The 18747-nt window shown below is 35.7% G+C and overlaps 2 protein-coding genes across 3 annotated transcripts; both read right to left on the bottom strand.

Moving 5' to 3' along the window:
• Nucleotides 1–14925: 14925 nt before the first annotated feature.
• LOC131606898 (putative F-box protein At3g16210) lies at nt 14926–16191 on the bottom strand. Of its 2 annotated transcripts, XM_058878990.1 has the most exons (2): nt 15391–16191; nt 14926–15281 (listed from the first exon to the last, which is right to left on the bottom strand). In XM_058878990.1, the coding sequence occupies exons 1-2, from the start codon at nt 16153–16155 to the stop codon at nt 15237–15239; spliced, it is 810 nt and encodes a 269-aa protein (XP_058734973.1). In that variant the 5' UTR covers nt 16156–16191; the 3' UTR covers nt 14926–15236. The 2 variants fall into 2 exon arrangements, with proteins under 2 accessions (XP_058734973.1, XP_058734972.1); XM_058878989.1 differs by having other exon boundaries at nt 14926–16191.
• Nucleotides 16192–16679: 488 nt separating this feature from the next.
• On the bottom strand, nt 16680–18195 carry LOC131606897 (F-box/kelch-repeat protein At3g06240-like). Its single transcript, XM_058878988.1, has one exon. The coding sequence runs from the start codon at nt 17868–17870 to the stop codon at nt 16728–16730; it is 1143 nt and encodes a 380-aa protein (XP_058734971.1). The 5' UTR covers nt 17871–18195; the 3' UTR covers nt 16680–16727.
• Nucleotides 18196–18747: the final 552 nt, after the last annotated feature.

The raw sequence follows: 18747 nt of genomic DNA, 5'->3' as shown, positions 1-18747 counted from the left end.
GTGTGTTACTATAATTTTCAATTGGCATCAGAGCAGGTACCCTACCTGTTTACATCTGAGTGAGATCTAGGGATAACAAAATTCTGGTACTATGGAGAAGGAATTGTTAGTGTTTGGGAATAGACCACCCATCCTGGATGGCTCTAACTATGAATACTGGAAACCTCATATGGTAGCAGTCATAAAGTCTATGGACAGCAAGGCCTGAAGAGCTGTGGAAAGAGGATGGAAACATCCTGAGAAGATTATGGAAGATGGAAGCTCTGTTCTAATTCCTAAACTCAATGGAGCAAAACTGAAGAAGAGCTAGCTTTGGGAAACACCAAGGCCCTAAGTGCATTATTCAATGGGATTGACAATAACATATTCAAACTTGTGCAACAATGTGAGCTAGCTAAAGAAGCTTGGGATATTCTCAAAACAGCACAAGAAGGCACATCCAAGGTAAACATGTCGCGACTTCTAATGCTTACCACTAAGTTTGGAAATCTCAAGATGAAAGAGGATGTAACCATTTATGAATACTATATGAATGTTCTTGAGATTTCAAATAACTCTGGATCCTTAGGAGAAAATGACTGAAGAATAATTGGTAAGAAAGATCCTCAGATCACTACCTAAGCGATTTGATATGAAGGTGACTGCCCTAGAGGAAGCCCAAGACATTAGCAACATGAAGCTGGACAAACTCATTGGCTCTCTACAAACCTTTGAGTTGAGCATCTGTGAGACTGTTGAAAATAAGAACAAAAGCATAGCTTTCGTAACCAACACAGATGATAATTCTAGAGAAAGCAATGGTGGAAGTAATGAAAATCTATCAGAAGCCATAGCCATGCTTGGAAAACAATTCAACAGATTTATTAAAAGGGTTAATCAGAAGTCTAGATTCAATGTCAAGAACACCTCCAATGACATTAGCAAAACCTATGTTCCTAACAGAAGATTCAAAGCTGAAGAGAAGGCATATCAAGAAAAAGGAGTCAAGTGTCACACATGTGAAGGATATGGACACACTAGAGCTGAAGGCCCCGCCTACCTCAAAGAACAAAGAAAAGGTATGTCTGCCACTCGATCTCACGGAGACTCAGATAGTGATGCTGAAGAAGAATGTGCTTCTCTAACAAGTGTGTGTGCACTTGAATACAAATTCGGTAAAAAGGACTCTACCTTCGAAGAACTGGTTGTCTCATACAATGATCTATGAGCCAAGAGTACTGAATTGTGGAGATTAAGGGAGAAACAAACGAAAATTATAGAAGAAATGGAAGTCGAGAAGAGAGAACTTCTAGCAACCATAGCATATCTCAACAGTGAAATCAGCACTCTCAATTTCAAACATATGTCAATTTCTAAACAATGGGACTGACTCCCTTGAAAATATTCTTGAACTTGGACAAGAAGTAGGGAATTTGTCTGGATTAGGATTTATAAAAAAACTGAATCCAATATAAGGAGGGAAAATCCAAAACTTAAAGCTCACCAGGTCAATCAAACGTCAGTATCGATGTCACGACATCATGAAATGAGGAACTGGAACCAAACAAAAAGGAAATTTCAGAAATGGAGATGCCACTGCTGTGGAAGGTTTGGCCACCTAAAACTGTTTTGCTTCAAATTGTTTGGTTACCCTTGGCAAAAAAATACGAACAATCTCAACCAACACAACCCTACCAAGAAACAACAATGGGTTGTCAAAGGTTCTGCATTGATTGCTCACACCTCTTTGAGGGTGTCAACTAAAGGAGACTGGTATTTTGATAGTGGATGTTAAAAACACATGACAGGAATGAAATACTCGTTAGAAGAAATCAAGCCGCATTCCACTAGCTATGTGACCTTTGGTAATGGATCCAGGGGAGAAATTAAAGAGGTAGGAAGGCTAGAACATTCAGGAGCCCTTCAACTAGGCAGTGTTCTACTGGTCAAAGGACTAGTTGCAAACTTGATCAGCATTAGTCAACTGTGTGATCAAGGTCTAAAAGTCAGATTTACCAAAAACGAATGTGTGGTCACTAATGAAGAAAATGTAGAGGTCGTGAAGGGAGTGAAATCAAAAGACAACTGCTACTTATGGGAACCAAAAACAGCAAGTCATTCATCAATATGCTCCATGGCAAAAGAAGAAAAAGAGGTTAGACTATGGCATCAAAAACTGGGTCATCTATATCTGAGAGGGATGAAAAAGATCATAAACAAGGAAGATGTGAGAGGAATACCAAAACTACAAATTGATGAAGGGAAAGTGTGCGGAGAATCTCAGGTTGGCATGCAAACCATGAATTTTCATCCAAAGATCAGTCAACTCACTACCTCTAAAACCTTGGAACTGCTGCATATGGATCTAATGGAACCAATTCAAGTGGAAAGTCTTGGAGGAAAAAGGTATGCTTATGTAATGGTCGATGATTACTCCAGATACACATGGATAAGCTTCATTAGAGAAAAATCTTATGTATTTGAAGTTCTTAAGGAGCTCTGCACTAGACTGCAAAGAGAAAAGGAGAAAGGTGTTATTAGAATCAAGAGCGATCATGGAAAGGAATTTGAGAATGCCAAATTTGCTGAATTCTATTCAACTGAAGGAATCAGTCATGAATTCTCCTCCCCTATTACCCCTCAACAAAACGGAATAGTAGAAAGGAAAAACATGACTATACAATAATCAGCCTGAGCAATGATTCATGCTAAGAAGCTACCCATGTACTTTTTGTAACACTCCATATTTTCATAATTTAATTTAAATTAATTTAATTGAATTATGGGGAATTATTTGGAATTATTGAGGATTATGAGGAATTAAGCAATTGGGCTTGAGTTGTGATTAGTAAAGAGGGGGTGCATTGGTAGGCCCTATTACTAATTAAAATAATTTATATTTCATTTTTCACAAAATAGAGGGACTGTGAGAAAGAGGAATAGAACCAAGGAGAAGAGAAAAGCTGGACGTGAAAGAGAAGAGAAGCAGAGAAGTGCGACAGAGGAAGAGCGAAGAATCAACCTTCAGGTAAGGGGGGACTCTTCCATTTATCTTCTATTATGGGGTTATAGGTAGTAGAATGGAATTGAACATGTTGCTCATGCCAATTGAGTTACGTTTAGGTTGTAGAATGTTAGGTTTTGGGAGAATTGATTAATAATGTTGTATTGATCATGTGTGGTGTGAATTGGATGATTGAAATGTATTATAAATGTGTTAATTATGTTTGTGGTTGCTGTTTTGTGTTATAATACATTTGGGTGCGAATTGGTATGGATTCGGGTCGATACGGTGTTGAAAAAATTGGTATTTTTCTGATACAGCAGCGTAGGATACGGTTCCCAGGTGGGAGGAACCGAGTTCTAGTAGTAGAAACCAGAAGCGAAGGAATTCTGTTCAGCAGGAACCGGTTCCCATGTAGGTACAACCCGGTTCCTAGTAGTAAAAATCAGAGAGGAGTTTCTGAAGGATTTCAGGAATCGGTTCCCACGTAGGGAGGAACCGGGTTCCACGTGACTTTTTCTAAAATTTCCTAACTTAGAAAACTCCTAACTTTTAAACCGTAAATCAGATTTTGGTTCCGTTTTGAGCACAGTAAAGCTAATCAAATTATTTACATATTAAAATAGTCTTTTGGGTCGTGACTCGAAATTATTTTGAAACACTCGATTTTAATTGATTGTGGTGGTTTATGCGTACAGGTATATTAATGAATATTAAACATGTATGATGTTGTGGTTGTAACCGGTGTTTGTTATATATGTATTGTTGGTATAAAATATGTGTTTTACTAAGGTTGAGAAATAGCATGATTGTGTGTGGCTATTGATTATTGTAGTTGATGATTATGACATTTGGTTGATTTATGTGGGTGATGAGCATGTTATGGTTGATACATGCATTTCATAATCATTGTGTGGATGATCCTTGACGATGGTGGATCAGTGGTAGTTAATTCCCGTTGTGTGGAATTAGTGAGTGGGTGTTGTCGTATCCTTGACGATGGTGGATCGGTGAGATGGGTTATCCCAGATTTTGGTACCACATGCATGTAGTTGCATTGCATTAGATTACTTGTGTTATTATAACATGAATGGAAGATTGTCCAATGTTATAATACGTGTGATTGTGTGTTGGTTGTGATTAATTGTGTGTTTGGGAATCTGATTGTAACTGTAATTGGGTGAATGATATGTGATTGATATTTTATTATCTATATCTTATAACATTAGTTAAATGTGAATGAGACTCACCTTTACTGTTGTTATTTTTCAGATTGAGGAGTAGCTCTTGTACTTGGTGAGGATTAACTCGTCAAGTAGTTCGTTAGAGTCAGTTGGGTCCGTGTCATGCTCTGGTCGTGTAACACTGGGGACGTTGTTTTAGAGTTACTTGTTAAACTCTTTTTATTTGGGTGGATTGCTTATGTTGGTGTTTTTAGTCTATGACTTAGTTGTCTTATTATTCGGATGTTAAATATAATTCCGTTGTGTTAACATGATGATCTAAATAAGTTTGGTTGACGTTCTCTTTTATGGCATGACATGAGTATTGTTTAATTATATGGAAGTTTTAATGCCCTTTTTCATGTTTACTCTGATTATTGTTAAATATTTATGCGGGGTATTAGAGGGGTGTTAAAATAGTGGTATCAGAGCATAGTCGGTCGTTTGAGTCAGAGTCTTAGTGTCAGTTAATCCCTCGTATGCGATTAGTGTAAGGTTGACATTATCGATACTTCTTGTTCTAATGAATATTGTTTTAATATTTAGCAGAACAATGGCCGAAAGTGGAGGAAGAAACGATGACGTGATTCCTGAGGCTCTGGGTATGATTGCTGGTGTGCTAGGAGGGAATGCCAATGGGGCTGGTATTGGTGCTGACAGGCATTTGAATAGTTTTCAGAGGAACAACCCTCTGTTGTTCAAAGGCACTCACGATCCCGAAGGCGCTCAGAAGTGGCTAAAGGAAGTTGAAAGGATCTTCCGGGTGATTGATTGTGATGAAAATTTGAAGGTGAGATATGGTACTCACGTGCTGTCTGAAGAAGCTGATGATTGGTGGATGGCTAGTAGGGATGAACTGCAAGTTGCTGGTGTTGCAATTACTTGGGTTTTGTTCAAGAGAGAATTCTTGCGGAGGTACTTTCCTAAGGATGTTAGAGGCAGGAAAGAGGTTGAATTTTTGGAGCTGACGCAAGGTAACATGACCGTGCCGGAGTATGCGTCCAAGTTTGTTGAGTTGGCAAAGTATTATGTCCACTACAACAATGATGAGGCTAACGAGTTCTCGAAGTGTGTTAAGTTTGAGAATGGTCTCCATGAAGAGATTAAACAGGGTATCAGATATCAGAGGATACGCAGGTTTGTTTATTTGGTTGACTGCAGCCGAATCTTTGAAGAGGACAATATTAAGCTGAAGTCGTCACACTCTCGCGAGTTAGTCGACAGGAAAGGGAAGAAGCATATGGATCGTGGTAAGCCGTATGGTAAAGGTAACCAGAAAGTTGGAGGTTGGAAGAAAACTAGTGGGGGAGACTCTAGTGCCCCTATTAAGTGCTTCAAGTATGGAGAACCTGGACATCGCATTCACGAGTGCAAAAGTGAAGAAAAGAAGTGCTATAAGTGTGGTAAGGCAGGCCACATTGATATTGAGTGCAAGGGAAACACTGTAACTTGTTTCAATTACGGAGAAGAGGGCCATATTTGTCCTAAGTGTCCTAAGCCAAGGAAGAATCAAGTTGGTGGTAAGGTGTTCACCTTATCTGGTTCCGAGACTACTCCAGAGGATCGGTTGATTAAAGGTACGTGTTTTATTCATGGCACTCCTTTAATTGCGATTATAGACACTAGCGCAACACACTCTTTTATTTCTATGAATTGTGCTAAAAGGTTGAATTTAGAAATATCTGATATTAATGGGAGTATGATCATGACACTCTTGCGTCGGGTTCAGTGACTACTTCGTTTGCTTGTTTGAACTGTCCAATTGATATTTTTGGTAGAGAGTTCGGAATGGATTTAGTGTGCCTTCCGTTGGAGCAACTCGATGTTATTCTGGGGATGAACTGGTTGCAATTCAATCGGGTTCATATCAATTGTTTCTCGAAGACGGTTATTTTTCCTGAAGATGTGAGTGTGAAAGGTTTGACGATGACTGCTAGGCAAATAGATGAAGCAGTTAAGGACGGGGCTGCCGTGTTTATGTTGATTGCATCCATGGAAGTGAAGGAGAAGGTGGTGAGAAGTGAACTACCGGTAGTATGCGACTTTCCCGAAGTCTTTCCAGATGATGTTAGAGAGTTGCCACCGGAGAGGGAAATGGAATTTGCTATTGAGTTAATTCCGGGAACTAGTCTTGTGTCGATGGCACCGTATCGTATGTCGGCATCGGAATTGGCGGAATTGAAGAGTCAATTGGAAGAGTTACTTGAGAAAGAATTTATTTGTCCTAGTGTTTCACCGTGGGGTGCACCGGTATTACTAGTAAAGAAGAAAGGAGGCTCAATGAGGCTGTGTGTGGATTATAGACAGCTGAATAAAGTTGCTATCAAAAATCGGTATTCGTTGCTGAGGATTGATGATCTAATGGATCAATTGGTTGGGGCGTGCGTGTTCAGTAAGATTGACTTGAGGTCAGGATATCATCAGATTCGGGTGAAGACAGACGATATTCAGAAGACGGCATTCAGAACGAGGTATGGTCATTACGAATATACTGTGATGCCATTTGGAGTTACTAATGCACCTGGTGTTTTTATGGAATATATGAATAGGATCTTTCATCCCTATCTCGATCAGTTTGTAGTGGTATTTATCGATGATATTCTAATATATTCTAAGAGTGAGGAAGAGCATGCAAATCATCTTAGAGTGGTATTAGAATTGCTGAAAGAGAAGAAACTGTATGCTAAACTGTCGAAGGGTGATTTATGGTTAAGCGAAGTAAGTTTCCTTGGACATGTAATTTCCAATAATGGTATCGCCGTAGATCCAATAAAGGTAGAAGTTGTGTCTCAATGGGAAGCTCCAAAGTTAGTTTCTGAAATCCGTAGTTTTCTTGGTCTGGCGGGTTATTATAGAAAGTTCATTGAAGGTTTTTCAAAGTTAGCATTGCCGTTAACTAAGTTGACTAGGAAGGGTCAAGCGTTCATCTGGGATTCGAAATGTGAAGAAGGATTCCAAGAGTTGAAGAGGAGGCTGACTAGTGCGCCGATCTTGATTTTGCCGAATTCGGCGGAATCTTTTGTTGTGTATTGTGATGCTTCATTGATGGGATTAGGAGGTGTGCTAATGCAGAATCAACAGGTAGTCGCTTATGCGTCGAGACAACTCAAAGTGCATGAGAAGAATTATCCGACTCAAGACTTAGAGTTGGCAGCAGTTGTATTTGTGTTGAAGTTGTGGAGGCATTATCTGTATGGTTCAAGGTTTGAAGTATTTAGTGATCACAAGAGTATGAAGTATCTCTTTGATAAAAAAGAGATAAATATGAGACAAAGAAGATGGTTATAATTTCTCAAGGATTATGATTTTGGGATGAATTACCATCCAGGTAAAGCAAACATTGTTGCCGATGCTTTGAGTAGGAAGTCCTTACATATGTCTATGTTAATGGTGAAGGAGTTGGACTTAATTAAACAATTCAGAGATTTGAGTTTAGTATGCGAAGATACTCCTAACAGTGTTAGATTGGGTATGCTGAAGCTGACTAGTGGTATTCTGGAAGAAATCTGAGGGGGTCAGAAGACTGATGTAGAGTTGGTTGATAAGTTGAATCTGATTACCCAAGGTAAAGGAGGTGAATTCATAATCGACGAGAATGGTATCATGAGGTTTGGCAATCGTGTTTGTGTTCCTGATGTTGCCGAATTGAGAGGAAGTATTCTTGAGGAAGGACATCGGAGTGGATTGAGTATTCATATTGGTGCTACCAAGATGTATCATGACTTAAAGAAGCTATTCTGGTGGCCTGGAATGAAAAAGGAAATAGCTGAATTTGTTTATGCTTGTTTGACTTGCCAGAAGTCGAAGATTGAGCATTAGAAGCCGTATGGAGCTATGCAACCGTTATTTATTCCTGAATGGAAGTGGGATAGTATATCTATGGATTTTGTTTCTAGATTGCAAAGAACGGTGAAAAATTGTGAAGCTATTTTGGTTATTGTGGACAGATTGACGAAGTCTGCTCACTTTATACCGATGAGAATGGATTATCCGATGGAGAGACTAGCTCAATTTTATATTGAGAAGATAGTAAGTCTGCATGGTATTCCTTCGAGTATCGTGTCAGATAGAGATCCAAGGTTTACATCTCAATTCTGGGAAGGTTTGCAGAAGGCTTTGGGTACTAAATTGAGGTTGAGTTATGCTTATCATCCGCAGACTGATGGTCAGACTGAAAGGACAATTCAGTCATTGGAAGATTTGTTACGTGCTTGTGTATTGGAAAAAGGTGGTGCATGGGATAGTTATTTGTCGTTGATTGAATTTACCTACAACAATAGTTTTCATTCGAGCATTAGTATGGCTCCATTTGAAGCTTTGTATGGTAGGAGATGTAGAACACCTTTGTATTGGTATGAATTTGGTGAGAGTACGATGATTGGACCAGAAATTGTACAAGAGACCACGGAGAAGATTAAATTGATTCAGGAGAAAATGAAGGCTTCTCAGAGTCGCCAGAAAAGCTACCATGATAAGAGACGAAGGACACTTGAATTTCAAGAGGGAGATCATGTGTTCTTGAGGGTGACTCCTACGACTGGTGTTAGTAAAGCACTGAAATCATGGAAGTTGACTCCGCGTTTCATTGGTCCGTATCAGATTATAGAGAGGGTTGGAGAGGTGGCTTACCGTATTGCATTGCCACCAACTCTTGCAAATTTGCACGACGTATTCCACGTATCACAGTTGAGGAAATACATTGCGGATCCATATCATGTTATCCAGGTAGATGATGTACAAGTAAAGGATAACATGACAGTTGAAGCTTTTCCTATGAGAATTGAAGATCGGAAGCTGAAACAATTGCGTGGCAAAGAGATAGCACTGGTCAGAGTAGCTTGGGGAGGACCAGCAGGTGGGAATGTGACTTGGAAACTAGAAAGTCAGATGAAGGATTCCTATCCAGAGTTATTTGCCTAAGGTATGTTTTCGATGACGAAAACTCTTTTAGTGGGGGAGAGTTGTAACACTCCATATTTTCATAATTTAATTTAAATTAATTTAATTGAATTATGGGGAATTATTTGGAATTATTGAGGATTATGAGGAATTAAGCAATTGAGCTTGAGTTGTGATTAGTAAAGAGGGGGTGCATTGGTAGGCCCTATTACTAATTAAAATAATTTTTATTTCATTTTTCACAAAATATAGGGATTTTGAGAAAGAGGAATAGAACCAAGGAGAAAAGAAAAGTTGAACGTGAAAGAGAAGAGAAGCAGAGAAGTGCGACAGAGGAAGAGCGAAGAATCAACCTTCATGTAAGGGGGAATCTTCCATTTATCTTCTATTATGGGGTTATAGGTAGTAGAATGGAATCGAACATGTTGCTCATGTCAATTGAGTTATGTTTAGGTTGTAGAATGTTAGGTTTTGGGAGAATTGATTAATAATGTTGTGTTGATCATGTGTGGTGTGAATTGGATGATTGAAATGTGTTATAAATGTGTTAATTGTGTTTGTGGTTGCTGTTTTGGTGTTATAATACATTAGGGTGCGAATTGGTATGGATTCGGGTCGATACGGTGTTGAAAAAAATGGTATTTTTCTGATACAGCAGCGTAGGAACCGGTTCCCAGGTGGGAGGAACCGAGTTCTAGTAGTAGAAACCAGAAGCGAAGGAATTCTGTTCAGCAGGAAACGGTTCCCATGTAGGTACAACCCGGTTCCAAGTAGTAAAAATCAGAGAGGAGTTTCTGAAGTATTTCAGGAACCGGTTCCCACGTAGGGAGGAACCGGGTTCCACGTGACTTTTTCTAAAATTTCCTAACTTTGAAAACTCCTAACTTTTAAACCGTAAATCAGATTTTGGTGCCGTTTTGAGCAAAGTAAAGCTAATCAAATGATTTACATATTAAAGTAGTGTTTTGGGTCGTGACTCGAAATTATTTTTGAAACACTCGATTTTAATTGGTTGTGGTGGTTTATGCGTACAGGTATATTAATGAATATTTCACCTGTATGATGTTGTGGTTGTAACCAGTGTTTGTTATACATGTATTGTTGGTATAAAATATGATTTTTACTATACTTGAGAAATAGCATGATTGTGTGTGGCTATTGATTATTGTAGTTGATGATTATGACATTTGGTTGATTTATGTGGGTGATGAGCATGTTATGGTTGATACATGAATTTCATAATCATTTTGTGGATAATCCTTGACGATGGTGGATCAGTGGTAGCTAATTCCTGTTGTATGGAATTAGTGAGTGGGTGTTATTGTATCCTTGATGATGGTGGATCGGTGAGATGGGTTATCCCAGATTTTGGTACCACATGCATGTAGTTGCATTGCAATAGGTTACTTGAGTTATTATAACATGAATGGAAGATTGTCCAATGTTATAATACGTGTGATTGTGTGTTGGTTGTGATTAATTGTGTGTTTGGGAATCTGATTGTAACTGTAATTGGGTGAATGATATGTGATTGATATTTTATTATCTATATATTATAACATTAGTTAAATGTGAATGAGACTCACCGTTACTGTTGTTATTTTTCAGATTGAGGAGTAGCTCTTGTACTTGGTGAGGATTAATTCGTCAAGTAGTTCGTTAGAGTTAGTTTGGTCTGTGTCATGCTCTGGTCGTGTAACACTGGGGACGTTGTTTTAGAGTTACTTGTTAAACTCTTTTTATTTGGGTGGATTGCTTATGTTGGTGTTTTTAGTCTATGACTTGGTTGTCTTATTATTCAGATGTTAAATATAATTCTGCTGTGTTAACATGATGATCTGAATAAGTTTGATTGACGTTCTCTTTTATGGCATGACATGAGTATTGTTTAATTATATGGAAGTTGTAATGCCCTTTTTCATGTTTACTCTTATTATTGTTAAATATTTATGCGGAGTAATAGAGGAGTGTTTCACTTTTGGGCTGAAGCTATGAACACAGCCTGCTATGACCATAACAGAGTAACATTGAGATAAGGAACCTCTTCTACTCTCTATGAACTCTAGAGAGGTAAGAAACCAAGTGTCAAGTATTTTCATGTATTTGGTAGCAAGTGTTATATCTTGACAGATAGAGACCAAAGAAGAAAAATGGACTCCAAAAGTGATGAAGGCATATTCTTGGGATATTCCACAAACAACAGAGCTTATAGAGTATTCAACACCAGAACACAAGTGTTGATGGAATCCATTAATGTGATCGTTGATGATCAACATGGAGAATTCGATGTCACAGAGAATGTCGAAACACTCATTAAAATTCAGGCTGAACAGACAAACTAACCTGAAGTAAGTAATGAGACTTCTTCAGAACCTGAACCTGAGGCAATCAGCAAAGATCCATCTATTAGAATTCAGAAAGATCACCCCAAGGAACTTATCATAGGAGATCTCAACAGTGGAATAATGACCAGATCAAGAGGAACTATAGCCAACTCATGCTTTGTGTCCAAAATTGAACCAAAAAACGTAAAGGAATCCCTGACAGATGAATTTTGGATCAATACCATGCAAGATGAACTTGCACATTTCAAAAGAAATAAAGTATGGGAACTGGTACCTAGACCGGAAGGAATGAATATCATTGGTACCAAGTGGATATACAAGAAAAAGTCTGATGAACAAGGTGTCATAACAAGAAACAAAGCCAGGTTAGTAGCTCAAGGATACACTCAAGTTGAGGGAGTAGACTTTGATGAGACTTTTTCACCTGTAGCTAGACTTGAGTCAATCAGACTACTACTAGGAGTAGCCTGCATCCTGAAGTTCAAGCTATATCAGATGGATGTAAAAAGCGCTTTTCTAAATGGATATCTGAATGAAGAAGTATATGTGGAACAACCTAAAGGGTTCGCTGATCCAAATCTGTCCGATCATGTCTACAAACTAAGAAGAGGAAGAGGGGGTACTTGCAATACACTATGATTTCAAAGTAAGTGATCTGAGTGAAAGCAAGTGATAAAGTGAGTATGAATGAATCACCTGACCCTCTTGTGAAAGAGGGTATTTATAGCCTCCAGCGTTGGGCCAAGATCTACAGTTTTGGATTGGATTATTGGAGGCCCCAAATAGGAGACTTCCAAGTTCCTACGTGGTAGGGAAAAATCAACAAGTGTCTCTCATATTGGGCGGACTGAGTTCGGAAGTGGAAGAGTGAATCTTTGGGTGGGCAGTTGACCACGTGCTCCACGTGGGGCACATGGTTTGAGACTCCGAAAGTAACAAGAAAGCGGGTGTTTCTCTTAGGCCTTGATGCTAAATTGGGCCTGGGCAACGACGAGCCTGCTCGGGCCCAATCCATAACAACTTTCATCCTAGGTTTCAACGTTGTTGTTATGTACCGCACTTGAAAGCGACAGTAGGTAATTCTTCTCGAAGGTACTTGAGTTTCTTCTCGATAAATTCTCAAGGAATAAGATTTGAAATAAAAGTACAAATGAGTACTCATTGGGAAAAACAAGACACTTAAAAGAAAGACAAGACATTTATTAGGTCCTACTTTCATCGTCATTTTTTCTATGTCAGCACAATAAGTTCCTAAGGTATCTCAGGCATCAAGGACCTAAAGTATGACATCAGAGACTTCAATAACCTTTACCAAATCCATATAAAAATCCCAATCTGAACTAACAACTATAAATTTGAACCCTCTTACTCTTACTGTCTACAAATCAGAATTGTCTTCTTCAATGAAACCCAATTACTTTTACTTTCTACAAATCAGAATCAAACCAAGGAATAGACACATATCTTCTTATACCAACTTTGAGTTCATCGAAAGCCATTACACCACTTCTATCAGTATCTATAGTATAAAACATTTCTCTCAAACCAAAAAATTATCTTGGAATAGACATATGAAGTATTGGTAATTTGAAAATAAAAGGAACAAAATCTAAATCCCAAAATTATAACAAACATAATCAACAAATGATTCCATGGGCATTAAAACGAACAAACCCTAAATCCCCACATCAAAACAAAATCATTATAGAAATGAAAATCATAAAAACGTGATTACAACATACCTTCATTGAGTTTCTATGTACATGAGATTGCGAGAAGAATGATTCTCCAATTCTGAGATTCGATAGATTCTGAAAGTTTTGAAATTTTAGGTTAGAAAAATGAAATATGGTTTCAGTTTGGATGGAAAAAGTACAAGGGTTTATGATTTTGAAAGAAAATGAAAGCGCGGCAGAATTTGGAAATCATAGTCGCGTGAATTGAAAAATGCGTATATAGGAACATGGTGGCTGGTGGAGAACGGTCGTAGAATTTGAGCAAGGTCGGTTCTTGTAACCGTCGTAGGATATAAAATGTGACGGGTACCTTCCACCAAAAGGATTTTATATATTTTGTGTTCATATAACAAAAAAACAAACGACAGTTGGCTCTTACAGCTGCGAAAACTGTCGTTGATAACGAATTAAGATAGTTTTTGGTTAAGTGTCACAACTCATGTGTTGTAAATCCCATTTTTTCTTTTAGTGTAAAATACCTATTTTCTAATTCTGTTTTTACAAAATAAAAGTATGTTGCAATAGAAAATTTGAAAAATGGCATAAAAAGATATTTTAACAAAAATTTAGACCATGCAATCATATTTTTTGTATATTTATTCTACATGTAAAGTGTTTTTATTAGGAATGTTCGTGTTACACTTAGTAAAAATATTGAAGTGAAATGAACTAAACTATAATAAAAATTTACTAAATGTAAACTAAACTGTTTCAATGTACTTATAATTGAAGCAACCCAAAATTATTGGTTTGGTATATCGTTTAGAAATTTTAAATCATACTAAACTGTTATAAGACACTTTTTTTTAAATCAGGTCATTTATTAAAGAACCAAAAAAATAAACTACTTTTAAAAATTTTTGAATAAAAATTTTAAAACATGTTTTTAGTACTTTTCATTTTCAATTTATGTGAGATTTGATTAAAATTGCGGTTCGGTTCGGTTTGATTATGTTTTGGTACGATTCTAAAACTGTTTCGTGCAATATGATTTTATTTACTAACTAAATATAACAGTTCAAACTATGTTTGGTTAAAATAAAGCTTCAACATTTGACCATCACAACATTCTTATTAAAAATACACCATTATAGTATGGTCAAACACCTGAATTAAGAATGATTTCTAGATAGGTCTTCAGTGCATCATGAACGAGGGTTTAACGCCATAGAATCTCCATAACAAATAGATTAATTACAAGAATCTTCATTTAAAAAATAATTTCACTCTTATTTGTAGACAAGGTAACTAGTGTGTAGATAGACTTGTTAATCATGATCATCAATTTCAGTTTTTGGTGGTAAAAAATATCTCATTTCATTAAAGACAAGGATGAATTAGAGTTTCAAATTATCAACTTTAGTAATTTTAGTCAGTGAAGACTAGAGAGAGATGTAAGGTAGGTCATCATAGGATTTGATTTTTTTTTTGTTATTTTAAAAATAGGAACAAAGGCAATATATATTAGCATTTTTTTAGTTCAAAAGCATTTCATTTCAAAGGTTTGACAAATGTCTCCCATAACTATACCTCAAAAAAAGTTAAAGTACAAAATTATTAATAGAAAAAGATATTTAAATTGAAATAAAATAAATTTCATTTAAATGTCGGATTCGGTTAGATTATCATATTCAATCAAACATAAGTTATTCTAACAATTGAAATAAAAGTCAGGAAATTTTTAAATATAAAGATAATAGAGTTTAATTATAACATTGATCATTTTCATACACTCCATGATTACATTATGATATGGGTATCTAAAACCCACCTTTTATGATACATTAATAACCACAAGTAAATAAACTAATGATTTAATTTTCAAACGAATGAAGGTTTTTCTTATAAATAATTACTTGAGTAGAATATGGCTTTCTTTCAACACAACCAAGCTCCACCTTCATTTGTGTACATATATTAAAGTAGACTAGTTCTTCATCTGAGTTTAGGAAGAATGTTTCGCCATTCATTCCCACGCCAACAGGAAATATTTTGGGGCCAAGTTCAATAACAAAGAGTTTAGTCCAAGATTCTTTCACGCCAATTTCTCCTAAAAGTGATATGTGAAAGGTAGTTTTATCATCGTACTCGTACCCTGTAAAACAAGCAAGAGATCCATTTAGCATAAGCAACCTTCTAGCCACCACATATTTGTCTTTGTCTTCGAAAATTATGTCTAATGGTATGAGTGTTGTAATATACACCTCATTGCTCAAATAAAATGACACCAAGTAATGTTCATCATTATCATAGCATTTGGAAAGCCAGTGACATATTCCATCCATGTAGAGTCCATCATTGTCCCAAAAGGAAAAAGGAAAATCAATATCAATTTTTCTCCATAAGTTACGTCGTAGACTATAAATCTCCCATACGGGATGACGGGATATTTCTCTTGGATAATGTGCATTTCTAATAATCTTATAGTCATCATTTACAGGGTCATAGCCAAATCCAAAAATTGGCTGGAAAGTGTCATAAGGTCGAATAGAGTAAATAGAGCTGCAAGGAAGCACTTTGAATTCATTAGTAGTTGGATTCCACAATACAATATCTTCGGATGAGTTGATGGATTGAAGACAGAAAATTCCAGTAATACTACCCGAATACAAAATTTGAAATTGAGGTTCCTCTTCTTTAAATGGATTTGGAAAGTCTAATTTGACTCTATTTTGATACCTCTCACCAGAAAGTAAATTCAAAGAGACACAAGTTGTATAAGAATCACATTCATAAACATACTTGTGTTGTAGGAGGAGGGAAGTATCATTGTAGTAAGAGTGAGGAATAGATAAAAAATTAGTACGGAACTTGTTCATGAAAGTGGGGTTTTCAAATAAAACAGACCATGTTTTGCGTACGCATGTAAATCGCTTCAAAGATTTTAAAGGGAGTTTTGATAGAATACAAAATACAAGATCATCTGGTATGTAACTCCTTACCTTTTCATTCATACATTTCTCCATCATCAACAAATAAGGTTCGGATATCTTGAAGATTTTATAGATATTTATGAGGGTTTGATTTTAGTCATTGGGGACTAGAGACAGATGTAAGGTAGGCCATTATAGGATTTGATTTTTTTTCTTTTTTTTTGTTATTTTATAAATAGGAACCGAGGGACTATATATTATAATTTTTTAGTTCAATTATAAAAAAATTCAAATAAAAAAATTCAATAATAACAAAAATTAATGATAAAAATCTTCTAAAGCATTTCATTTCAAAGGTTTGACAAATGTCTCCCATAACTATACCTCAGAAAAAGTTAAAGTACAAAGTTAATAATAGTAAAAGATATTTAAATTGAAATAAAATAAATTTTATTTAAATATCGAATTCGGTTAGATTATCATATTCAATCAAACATAAGTTATTCCAACAATTGAAATAAAAGCCAGGCAATTTTTAAATATAAAGATAATAGACTTTAATTATAATATTGATCATTTTCATACACTTCATGATTACATTATGATATGGGTATCTAAAAACTACTTTTTATGATACAGTAATAACTACATGTAAACAAACTAATGATTTAATTTTCAAACGAATGAAGGTTTTTCTTATAAATAATTACTTCGGTAGAATCTGATATTCTTTCAACACAACCAAGCTCCACCTTCATTTGTGTACATAAATTAAAGTAGACTAGTTCATGATCTAAGTTTTGGAAGAATGTTTCGCCATTCATTCCCACGCCAATAGGAAACAATTTGGGACCAAGTTCAATAACAAAAAGTTTAGTCCAAGATTCTTTCACCCCGATTTCTCCTAAAAATGATATGTGAAAGGTAGTTTTATCATGGTACTCGTACCCAGTAAAACAAGCAACAGATCCATTTAGCATCAACAACCTTCTAGCCACCACATATTTGTCTTTGTCTTCGAAAATTATGTCTAATGGTATGAATGTTTTAATATACACCTCATTGCTCAAATAAAATGACACCAAGTAATATTCACCATTATCAAAGCAATGGTAAAGCCAGTGACATATTCCATCCATGTAGAGTCCTTCATTGTCCCAAAAGCAATAAGGACAATCAATATCAATTTTCCTCCATAAGTTACGTCGTAGACTATAAATCTCCCATACGGGATAACAAGCTATTTCTCTTGGATACTGTGATTTCCTAATAATCTTATAGTCGTCATTAATAGGGTCATAGCCAAAAATAATTGGCATGAAATGGTCATAAGGTCGCACAAAGTTAATAGAGCTGTGAGGAAGCACTTTGAATTCATTAGTAGTTGGATTCCACAATACAATATCTTCGGATGATTCGATGGATTGAAGACAAAAAATTCCAGTAATACTACCGGAATACAAAATTTGAAATTGATCTTTAAATGGATTTGGAAAGTCTAATTTGACTCTATTTTGATACCTCTCACCAGAAAGTAAATTCAAAGAGACACAAGTTGTAGCATAATCAGACTCATACACATACTTGTGTTGTAGGAGGAGGGAAGTATCATTGTAGTAAGAGTGAGGAATAGATAAAAAATCAGTGCGGAACTTGTTCATAAAAGTGGGGTTTTCAAATAAAACAGACCATGTTTTGCGTACGCATGTAAATCGCTTCAAAGATTTTAAAGGGAGTTTTGATAGAATACAAAATACAAGATCATCTGGTATGTAACTCCTTACCTTTTCATTCATACATTTCTCCATCATCAACAAATAAGGTTCGGATATCTTGAAGATTTTATAGATATTTATGAGGGTTTGAAGGTCTTCAAGAATATATGGAGATCTTGAAGATTTTCTAGATATTTTGTGATGAGGGTTTGAGGGTCTTGAAGAATATCTGAAGATCTTGAAGATTTTCTGGATATTTTGTGATGAGGGTTTGAGGGTCTTCGAGAATATCTGGAGATCTTGAAGATTTTCTGGGTGTTTGTGGGCATGTGGGTACGAAGGTTTTGAAGATTTTGAAGATTTTATGGGTTATTTGATGGGTAAGAAGTGAGATGCAAGAGGAGGAAAGAATGTTTAGAGAGAGAAAGTAAAATGGAGAATGAGAACAAATAATGTAGACCAAGTCTTAAATAAGAATTGATATAAATAATAAGGATTCTACTTTTCTTCATTCATCACATTAAAATAGAACCAGTTAAAAAAAAAAAAATTGAGAGAGAGAGAGAGAGATTTTATCTTTTTTGCTCTTTTTATTGATATTAATAATAAGGATTTTACATTTCCTCATTTATCACATAATTTTATTTCAAAAAAATATAAAATATCTTATTTTTTCTTCACTGATTCTATTTTTCTTTATTCTCTTGGTATATTTTCTTCTCCCCTTTTATAGTTGTTTATGTAACATTATATTATTTAAAGAAAAAATTTTATATGCAAATTTTAAATAATAAGTAACATTAATAACTTGGATTCTTTATTTATCTCATTCTTTTAGTAATTTATTTATACATTCACAATATTAGACTTTATTTTATAATCTATTTCATTTAAATAAAAATAAATAAAAGAAATAAAAAGAGAGAAAAAGATAAAATATCTTATTTTCTCTTGAATTGTTTTGTTTTTCTTT

The sequence above is a fragment of the Vicia villosa genome, linkage group LG5 (genome assembly GCF_029867415.1).
Source record: "Vicia villosa cultivar HV-30 ecotype Madison, WI linkage group LG5, Vvil1.0, whole genome shotgun sequence".
NCBI lineage: Eukaryota > Viridiplantae > Streptophyta > Magnoliopsida > Fabales > Fabaceae > Vicia > Vicia villosa.
Note: the sequence above shows the minus strand (reverse complement) of the source record. Positions and strands in the feature narration are given on the sequence as shown.